This window comes from Rhagoletis zephyria, unplaced genomic scaffold (genome assembly GCF_001687245.7).
Source record: "Rhagoletis zephyria isolate East Lansing unplaced genomic scaffold, Rhagoletis_zephyria_1.1 Rzeph_scaffold_06257, whole genome shotgun sequence".
Taxonomy (NCBI): domain Eukaryota; kingdom Metazoa; phylum Arthropoda; class Insecta; order Diptera; family Tephritidae; genus Rhagoletis; species Rhagoletis zephyria.
Window position 1 is genome coordinate 11,449 of NW_016163340.1, and position 11,384 is coordinate 22,832.

At 34.1% G+C, this 11,384-nt stretch overlaps 1 protein-coding gene across 1 annotated transcript; it reads right to left on the reverse strand.

The window, feature by feature from the left end:
• Positions 1–2,295: 2,295 nt before the first annotated feature.
• Positions 2,296–2,954, reverse strand: LOC108373000 (uncharacterized; the record flags this gene model as incomplete). Its single annotated transcript, XM_017628831.1, has 2 exons — positions 2,697–2,954; positions 2,296–2,640 (listed from the first exon to the last, which is right to left on the reverse strand). Coding segments are annotated over exons 1-2 (603 nt in total), but the record flags the coding sequence as incomplete, so codon positions are not given.
• Between the last annotated feature and the right edge of the window lie 8,430 nt (positions 2,955–11,384).

Below are 11,384 nucleotides of genomic sequence, written 5' to 3' on the forward strand. Positions count from 1 at the left end.
ATCCAGGTCATAAACCATCTTTGAACAAAATTTCATTTTCAAACAGGTGGCAATTCTTAAAAAAGTAGCCTATTTTCCAGTCTAGGTCATAAGCTATCTGTGTGCAAACTTTCATGCAAATCAGTTCAGTCATTTACGCGTATTAATTTAATTAAACTTTCTTAATACGTGATAACACTTAAAATAGTAGCCTATTTTCCAACATAGGTCATAAGCTATCTCTGTGCGATATGTCATGCAAATCTGTTTAGTCGTTTCCGCGTATTAATTTCATTAAAACTTTTTTAACAGGTGGCAACTCGTCCAAAAGATTAGCATATTTTCCACTGTAGGTCATAAGCTATCTGCTTGCAAAATTGCATGCAAATCCGTTCAGACTTTTCCGCGTATTAATTTAATTAAACTTTTTTAGCAGGTGGTAACTCTTAAAAAAATTAGCGTATTTTTCAACCACACAGAGCGAAAACCACCTAATAAAATAGAACAAAAGTAAGAAGATATCTCTATAGTTTTTCTTTAAGAAGAATCCCTACTTACTTTAGGTGGGATAGTCTTTTTAATAAAATCAAGAAGAAATCTTCGAATATATATGTGGATATCTCCTTGAATTAATAAATAAGGCGTTCTTCTTATTTTTATTAGGTTATCTCATTAAATTTATTAAAAAGTTAATCTTCTAATTTTAATAAGGTTATCTCATTGAAGTTATTAAAAAGATAATCTTCTTATTTTTATTAAGTTTTCTTATTGAGTTTACTAAAAAGGTCATCTCCTTATTTTTATTTGGTAATCTTCTTGAATTTATTAAAACTCGTGTTTGATTATAAACAAATATTCTTTATTTGTAAAATACGACTGCAAATAAAAACACATTCATTCTTTATATGTAAGTATTCAACTTTTACATACATACATATATATTATATACATATAAGTACAAAGGCAGTGTTAAAAAATAAACTTAAATAAATGTATTAGAATTATTTTTATACATTCAAATTTACATATTAAATTTTACTCAGAATTAAAAAAAAAATTAAATTACCAATACTTTTTTTTCCTTAAAACTTTGAGACCATTATTAAGCCAATAAAAGTGAACAGGTGGGCCATCTAATGTTTTGAAATTTATAATATCATATATTTCTGATACGTTCTGGGCTACTTTTTATTGAAACACAACTAAGGATTGGTAATAAAAAAATTTAAAACTGTTAAATGAAAAACAAGTCTGCTTGCATCGGCTAGTGTACATATATAACAAATAGCGAATTTCTAGCCGTATATGAAATTGCCTGGTTTACCTTATATTATTTCATAATGTGTTTTGATAAATAGCTTTACCTTTCGAAATGTTGTCGATATGCAAATACTTTAAAAAGAGTTCCCTCGAAGTGTGGTCTTTAATATCTGTATTGAAAATTTTAAAAATTTGCTTGTAAAATGTCTCCAGCTTTAAAAAGATCATATTTCCCTTTCCAGGATGAAGCGTTTCAAAGTCTATCTCCACCTATGGAAAATTGATTTAAAATATTGTGTGATTTGCGACTTGAAAAAATTAAGAACTTTAAATTATAGTAACTTACAAGTTCATAACCATGAAAATCTTTGTAACGTGGCCATTCATTAAAAATACAGATCAGAGAAGTGGCATCATGCATATCTTTAATTCTTTGACCGGAAGTCTCTCCCCAGTAAGCCAGAACTTTTTCCCATGGAGTGCAATTATTTTGCAGCCAGCACTTCTTTTCGTAATATGCATCGTAGTCATCTAAACATTATGAAATAAGTATACAATGTAAATACAGATAATAAATATATTTTTACCGCTGGCCGAAATTGCTTGTAGATCTTGGGTATTAGAATTTTCCGGAAAATTATAGTTGCCTTTATCTGAATTGACCCATCGAGAAAACAACTTTCCTGTGGGATTTTTCTTTCCGTACTTTCTAGCTAGAAAGTATGTTTCCTAGATAAAAAATAAATTAACTGAAGGAGTTTGTTGGTACGGAGTTAGCAGACTTTTGTTTAGTATATTTGCAATGTTTTATATGATACATTTATTTCGTCAATTTTTATAAAAATATGCAGTTTTGTAGCTCCTAGAATTTGAGTGTAACCCTTCGCTAAGAATTTAATTTTCACTCTATTTGGTTTATTCTAGAAAATCAACTATACTTGAAAAAAAAAATAAGTGTGTGTAAATTACTGCAAATATACTAAAAAAAAGTGTGCTAACTGCATGATTATGTACGTATGTAGATTAGAGTGGTTCCAATAATTTCTTACAACTTACCGGCCTTTCTTTGGGGAATACAGCGCATATAGAGGTGGCCCACCTCTGCATTTCTCCATACGTCAATTTTTTTTGGCTTCCAATATATTTTTCAATAATGCATTGGCACAATGTGTTTTGGTGTTTGGCATCCAGGAAACCTTTTTCTTCCTGATACTGGAGTATAAGCTGGCCTTTTACGGTACTTTTTAAAAGTTCAATTAAGCTCCCACTGTCTATGCAACCACATGACGACTGAGGTAAAGGCGAAGACTCTCTCGAATTTTTAACAGCATTCAAGTCGTTCGAAATTTTCTCTAACAATTCCAAAATTTTACTGCTTTCATCACACTCAAATGGCACATTCTAAAAATTGCATGCGTTAAGATACATACACATTTTTTATATTATGATGCACTTACCATGTTCTTTCGCCATTCTTTTAAACCTGCTTTAAATTTGACCTTTTCACCAAAAAATCTTGGAGGAAGTTTATCGAACAAATCGTCGATATCTTTAAACTCAAATTTTTTTAAAATAAGCGTGGATTTGAGGCCATAGTCCATGAGAATCGGTAAAATTTCCTCGCTTAGCTCCCACGATTTAAAAATGCTCAAGGCTTCGATTTGAGGAACATCGCCAGAAGCGTAGCAATTTTCTTCAAAATTAAAGTTATCCATTTCCAAATATATGTTAAATTTACACGCGCCGGTCAACACTCACTTTACAACTGAATAAATTGCAAATGCATTATACCTATTCAACATTCAAAATTGTTAAACGAAAAATACAGTTAGAATTGGCGACGTTGACATGCTTATGCTTGTGCATACATATGTGTATATGCATATGTGTTTTCTTTCCACACTTGTCTCGCACTCTGAGAGCATCTATAGTTTATGAATATGTATGTATATACAAATGTAAACTGAATTAGCGGTTCACAGTCGACAACAATAATGCGTAAAGAAAAATTGAGTAAGAAGTTTTCTATTTATTGTAAGAAGGTACACTTTTAAATAAAATTAAAAAGATTTACCTCCCAAAAATAAGAAGAAATCTCTATGGAAATGTCTTCGAAAAATTGAGTAAGAAGTTTTCTATTTATTGTAAGAGGGTATACTTTTAAATAAAATTAAAAAGATTTACCTCCCAAAAATAAGAAGAAATCTCTATGGAAATATCTTCGTCTCTGACTTCTGTCCTCTTTTTGGGTCTCGAAGCTGTTCAAAGAGACAATCTTCTTATTTTTATGAGGATTATTTGGCTCTGTGCAAGCTCATAAGCTATCTGTGTGAAAACTTCCATGCAAATCCGTTCACTAATTTCCGCGTATTTATTAAATTAAACATTTCTAACAGGTGGCAACTCTTAACTTTCTAACCTAGGTCATAAGCTATCTGTGTGCAAAATTTCATGCAAATCCGTTTAGTCGTTTCCACGTGTTAATTTAAATAAGCTTTTTTAACAGGTGGCAACTCTTTCAAAAAATTCGCCTATTTTCCACTGTAGGTCATAAGCTCTCTGCTTGCAAAATTTCATGCCATTCAGTCGTTTCCGCGTATTAATTTAATGAAACTTTTTTAACAGGTGGCAACTCTTAAGAAAAGTAGCCTATTTTCCAATCTAGGTTATAAGCTATCTGTGTGCAAATTTTCATGCAAATCCATTCAGTCGTTCCCGCATATTAAATAAATTAAACTTTTTTAACAGGTGGCAACTCTTAAAAATAGCCTATGAACCAATCTGGCCCATAAGCTATCTGCGTACCAAATTTCATGCAAATCCGTTCAGTCGTTTCCGCGTGATGATGTCCCATACAAACTTTCACATTTATAATATTAATAAGATATTACACTAGCCAATACCCGCTTGCTTTGCGGCGCCTTAAAACACCTTTCGAACTGTAAAACAATCATTCAATCGGCTAAGAAGCACGCCAGCAAATGGTTCCTAATTAAAAAAAAAATTGTACTAAATGAACTTTAAGTTGAAATAACTCTACTTCGATACCACCTGTCGTGTCGGTTTTTCGTAGGTTGGCTTCTCTTTATATCTGTAATACGCGTACTTGCAATTTCAAGAAAACCGGACCATATATTCGAATAGGGCAGTCCCTAGTACAGCTATCTAGAGCCAAATATTCTAATCCGTTCAGGCCTTTTGCGTGATTGAGTAACAAACATACAAACATTCGCATTTATAATACTAGTAATAGATATAGATAGAATAGCTGCCACGCCCATTATTCCAATAACCTTCAGTTTTCTACATGAGCATGGAACTCATTTTATATACTACATCCGTACCTAATTTCAGTACTTCACCCACGGTTGCCAACCGTCCCGTTTTCGGCGGGACTGTCCTGGATTTTAGAGCTATGTCCCGGTCCCGGTTCAACACATGCCGGAACGAAAAATGTCCCGGTTTTTGGCAAGAATGAGAATTATCAAAATCTTCAAAGCCAAAGTAGCGGTACCACTGACGGCGCAATGTTGTGCGTAACTCTCACTCGTTTGAATGTCCAAGTACGCATCCATATTTAAGTCAAATCTAATTTTGGCAGGCCGCATTGTGAGCACACATGTATGTACCAAAGCTGTGTAACTGGGCAATCATTTTATTTTTTAAATCATGAAATATTTACAACTAAGATTTCATTAGGGGTCTACCCTTAAACTTGTAAAAGCCTCGTGAACCTCGTAAATTTACGAGCCTGTCAAAATATATATGGAGCTCTATTTACGAGACCGTCGTAAAATTACGAGGAAGTTTGATGCGCAAACGAACTCGTAAACTTCACTGTTGCCGAGGGGCGGACAATTTTATACTAAAATGTATTATATAATTAATTATACTAAAATGTATTAAATAATGAATAAAAAAATAATATGTGAATAAAAGGAATTAATTTCATCCACCATCCAAGAGTGATAGAGAGAAGATTGCGAGCTCTTGTGAAAAATACTAATACGGCCGACACACGCGATCTTTCTGCTTTTTTGGCCATGTGGACGGCTTTTTTTTACGCAAATTTTCCTATGCCTACATATGTACATATGTCCTTGAGCAACTATCCACAAGTACACTTTTTCACCAAGGATTAGATTTCGTTAAGGTATACAGCATAACTACCACTTTCCATTCTTATTTCTGCTGTTAAATACGTCTGTTCTAAACGCAAAGCTTGTATTAATTTAAAAAAAGGGGTTTCTTCGATTTTATCTTTTGTGCTTTTTTTAACACAGATTATCCCTCATTTTCATGTCCAGTATTTTTATACAAATTATAATCTTCGACTGATATTTCTGAGCCTCTTTCCCTCCGTATTGAATAATTGTCTTCGATATTGCCGGAATATTCGACGGCTGGCGCTTTAGGATTTTCATGTCCCAAAGAAAAGTATTTATTTAGCACAATATTGCCGGTACCAACTTTTAGTGATGGGCGAGTCCGAGATGTTTAAACGATCGAGAGAATCGCCATCCTTGCAAAATTACAATCGAGTCAATAATCGACTCGCTGCCCGACTCTACAATGGAGATGTTTTTCGACTATTTCGAGTCGACCGACTTATCTGGCGACGTCGTGTCATCAATAGATTTCGTAGATTTGTGCAGGTATGTATGCAAAATTGACGATGTTGAGAGTGCAGTTATTTTGAATATATTTACATAGCGCAGACAAATTGAAATGTTAAAAGTATTTTTCGGAAATTTAAAATGCCTCGCTGTTTTAAAAAATCTATAGTCTGGGAATTTTTTAATAAAATTTCGGATGGTGGCAAGGTAACATCGGCTAAATGCAAATTGTGCAATACGAGCTACAAATTTGGAAACACAACCAATTTGCATGACCACCTCAAAAGGAAGCATCGCATTCAACTTTCAGAATTTCAGGAACAGCAAACTCCGAACGAAATTGTTGTGCTTACCACTCAGTCTCATGCACTTGAACCTACAAGTTCTGCCCCAACATTTTCCTGCATGTGATGCGCTTGATTGCCGTCGACCGTCAACCTTTAAGCATGGTTGAAAACCGTGGGTTCAATTATTTTACAATAAAATATATACCACGTCACAAACTTCCATTCCGTAAAGTATTATCAGAAAGTATGTTAGGAGAAGTATATGATCCCATGATTTCAGATTTCAGAAGCATGCTAGAGAAATCCTACTATATATCTTTAACAACCGACTTGTGGTCTTCAGACAGCAATCGATGTTATATAACTATCACCGCACATTTCATTTACGACTTCAAAACCAGATCTTTAGCTTTTTCAACCAAAGAAGTCAAAACTGACCATTCCACCATTAATATCGGCCAAGCGATTTTAGATATTCTATCAAAATGGCAAATTACTGACAAAATCGTTACAGTTGTAACGGACAATGTGGCAAACATGAAAAAAGCTGTTTTAGAACACCTTCGTAAAAATCATCATCCTTGCGTAGCTCACACGCTTAATTTATCAGTTCAGGATAGTATTAAGTACAATCCGAACCTGGACAATTTACTATCTAAATGTAGGTCTATAGTGACTTACCTTAAACAGAGCAATGTGGCAGCATACAAGTTGAGGGAGCTCCAACAACAGATGGGGATAAATGAGCTTAAACTTAAACCAGATGTACCCACTCGGTGGAACTCTACAGTCGTTATGCTGGAAAGGCTACGTAAATTGAAATTGCCTCTGGCAGCAACTCTTTCTTCTTTAGTCAATGCACCAAGAAATTTAGACGGCTTTAAGTGGGAGGCCGTGGATGACTGCATCCAAATTTTTAAACCAGTCCTAATTTTAACTGAAGATTTGTCAGGCGAAACATATTCAACGATGTCGCGTATCACCCCTCTTATCCGAGGACTTCAAATCGAAATAAAAAATAAAAGCCCCACAACAGACGTCGGAAAGCAGTTAAAACTAAATCTTCTGGAAGTAATTTTAGAATACTTGGTTTTCTAAAAACTACAAAAGCCGTAGCAAAAGCTACATTTTTAGACCCCAGGTTTAAGAAAGCTGCGTTCGGTAATGGAGAGAACGCCGATAATGCTCAGCAGTGGATCACCGATGAATTAAGCAGATTAATTGAGAATCAAAGTGTTTCTGAGGACGATCAATTGCCAACTATTTCCACAGCAAGTTCTACCGATACTACGAAAGATTCGAATGGGCTGTGGGGTCATTTCGACCAGAAAGTTGCTGCTATAACGACCGACAGCTAGCGCTATTTTAATAATAAAACAATATCTTAAAATGCCTTATTTCGATCGTAAGCAGGATCCATTGCAGTTTTGGAAAATGCATCATTCTACGTTTCCAGAACTATATACACTAGCTTCCAAATATCAAATGTGTTCAAAAGTGTCTTATTGTTTGTGTCTATAACCCACATAAAAGCAATGATTTCACTTCGCTTTTTACTAAAATATCTGAGCTGTCTGTTAGCTATGTGCATGTCCTCATCTGTGGTGATTTTAATGTAGACATGTTAATGAATAACACTAGCAGGTCTATTCTGCGCTGGTAATAAAAAGTTTGTAACCGGTAAATAAAGTTCCTGTCAATTTTTAAACCCTTTTCGCATTCTGTGTACTCTTGTAATCGGTAAATTTTGTTACCATCTCATAAGCTGGTAACAAAATATTGCCCCGTGAAATATGCAATGCCAGAATTTGCACAATTCTTCATAATTGAATTGCTGAATGTTTTAACTGCATTATCAACGTAGCTAGAATCGCGGTGACAAGAGCTGGTAAAATTTTTTGGTTATAAAATTTTCCGGTTACGAAATTTTCGGTAACGTAGAGAATAGGCCTGTAAGTGTAAGCATATGCTGAGCAGCTTTAATGCTAGTGTCATCACTATCGTCAATAAATATGCAACACGCTTTTCACCACAATGCAAGCCAAGCATGTTAGATCTTTTTGGCGCTAGTGTCGTTAATAATATTAATCATATTGACCGATTCCTCTTGGCTGGAATATCTGACCTTGACGTTCCCTCCAACGTTTTGTGGAAAAATATAAAATCAATGAGAGTCTGCGATAAGGATAAAAAAAAAACCTGTGCCGTCGATGCGAATATGATGAACTCGTATTTTATTGGGATAAATAAGCAAACAAATCCTTCGTCGTATGTGATAAATCAGCATCTTATCTCGAAATCGGGTTCTGAATTTACGTTCGATGTAGTCACTGAAGATGAAGTTGTAAGGAGTATCTATGCTATAAAATCGAATTCCATTGGCGTGGATGGTATTAGCTTGCGGTTTTTAAAACTGATTCTTCCCTACGTCCTTCCCTCGCTCACACACACAATAAATTTTATTATAACCTCTTCTACATTTCCAAATCAATGGAAAGTGGCAAATGTTATTCCGATCCCTAAAGGTAAAATTTATGACCCCTTCAAACTATAGACCCATCAGTGTTTTGTCGGCACTATCAAAAGTCTTTGAAAAATGTATCTCTAAACAAATAGTCTCACATCTGAATGAAAATAACCTTTTAAGTGAGTTTCAATCTGGCTTTAGATCTAATCACAGTTGTTCAACAGCAATAATAAAGGGAATGGACGACTTTCGCCCCGCCTTTGATAGCAAATTACTTACCATACTAGTACTACTGGATTTTTCTAAAGCTTTCGACACTGTAAACCATGATATTTTGCTATTGAAACTTCAATCTGTATTTAAACCGTCATGTGTGGTCTGCTGTTAACTTGCACCTCTGCTGAGAATCCATAGCTTAGCATATCACGGCAATTAATCAATAGTTTAGTCGTTAAGACTTGCTGCAAATATAGAAATAGCATAAACGAAAGAAAGAAATATAAATAACTTTACAACTAATAAATACGCCATATTTTACTTGGAATTATTTTTGGCTTTACACTTACATACATAAGAAAGCATGTACAATATGTACATACATAATACTACCAGTATTACTTTTTCTAGCTATTTCTGGACTACCGAATAAAATGCATAAACGCGAATAAAACAAACGAGGAGAACCGGACATATATTATTTCCGTTAATGTCAGTATTTTTTAAATGTATGGACGCATGAAGATTTTTTTGTATGCAAACAGAATCGCATTTCAACTAATGGATTTGCATACGGTTAGATACATTTTAAGTAGCATATGTATATACATATGTATGTATGCAAGCGCGTTCCCAGCAAAAAATCGGTAATCGCTTTTAGTGGTAACGTGTTCTAGAACGCATTGCCTTATAATGTCTTCTAATTTGATTGCTTCTTTTAGGTATTGCCGGTAATGCATAGCAGAATGTTCTACAATATTTTATTAATTTCACTGCTTTGATTCATTACGGGGAATGCAAAGTAGAAAGCTTCACCGTAGTCAGCTGAAAAATAGAATGAATACCCCATGATACAAAAAGAAGGTGGTTTCATTTCAAAATTTTTGACAAAAAATAAGTTTTTGAAGTTTCATAAATTGTACAAAATTATGAGCTACCTTTACCTCATCAGTTTTTGCGCAAAATCCACCTCAAAATTTACAAAAAAAATTCATATTTCAAACCGCAATCTTTTTCTTTAAACTAAAGCTTAATCCTTTGAATAGACGTGTACACCCAGAAAAAGGTTTAGTTATAATTACCAAGATTTGGTTAGAGTGACCAAGTGGCAAAGTTGGATATGGCGAAATAAATATCTAGTTCACGAAAGTCTGCAATTTACTTGAGACTTCTAGTTGGGACAATTGTATATTTGCTAATAATTACAAAACGACTAACTTGATTGGACAATATTGTTAGTTGAGTAAAATCATTGTTGAGCAAATATAAACAATGCTTTGGTTGATACAAGTTTTCAATTAATTTTGTTAACTTGCTGTAGACTTGAATCAGCTAACCGTTTATTATTGGAAAAAAAGGTTCAGTTTTACATAAATAGTTACTAGTGTAAATAATGCATATGTACATGGTGGTAAGAATTTCCTAAAAAGAAACGATGAAGTTCTGGTTTAAGTATACTGCTTTGCTTTTTCCTTGGCTAAATAGACACTTTCAAATTATAACTCACATGAAATATATATCTGCTGAGAAACCCCCGTTGGCACCAAACTTTATATTTTTAAATAACTATGCGCGCACCACAGTATATACAGTAATAAACCTTTTCGCAGGTTTTCACCAATTGGTCCCCGAGGAGTACTTTTGGGTTTTGTGCAGCGTTTTCGCTTTGCGCGCACGGCAACACTAACTGTGGGGAATTTCGCCTCATGTTTAGAAAAAGTTCTTTTTGAGGATAAAATATATTAATTATTATGTATTATTATGAACAAAATGTATGTTACGTATAATATCAAATTTAAATTAAATTATAATCTTACAATGGAAATTTTTTAAATTTTATTTTTATGAAAAACGTGAATTTTGTGTTATTTTCTGAATTTATCAAGTAAAATTCTAAACTTCCGAATATATTTAAGTCTTTATTCCAAAGAAACAAGTTTTGTATAGTTATAGAGACTTCAATTCCACCCAGCGCATCCGCCCAGATAGCATATTAAGCACACCCAAGTTTTAGCGACCATTACCCGGAGCTTCTCAAAAATACTTAACATCAAATGATAGAATGTTACAAATATGAATCATACACACATAAAATAGTAATTGCTATGAATTGCTACCGTATAAAACATGCATTTGCTTGGGGACTCCCTAATAACACGCAACATCTAGTTGCATGCCTGCCACACTGCCAGCTTTGGTTGATTACGCATCCATGTTGTATACTTCAAGGCCCTAGTGCTTTTCATTTAGAGAATTTTTGCGAAGAAAATTTAGCGTACCGAATGTCAGAATCACACTGCAGTACATTCAATGGTCCATTACCCGGCGCTACTCAAACTTGTTGAGTAGATTTTAGTGAACCTCACATGCCACTGCATCTAGCGACAAGCTGGATATCTGAATATTAGAAAAAATAGAAATTATCTATTAAGGAAAAGTGGTTGTTTACAAAATTACTTGCTCTTGTCGCAATTTCCAAGGAAAATAGAAATTCACTACTCGGAGAAACGTCAAAGAATGTGCATTTTTGCGAAAATTTGGTTTAAGTTCTACCGTTTT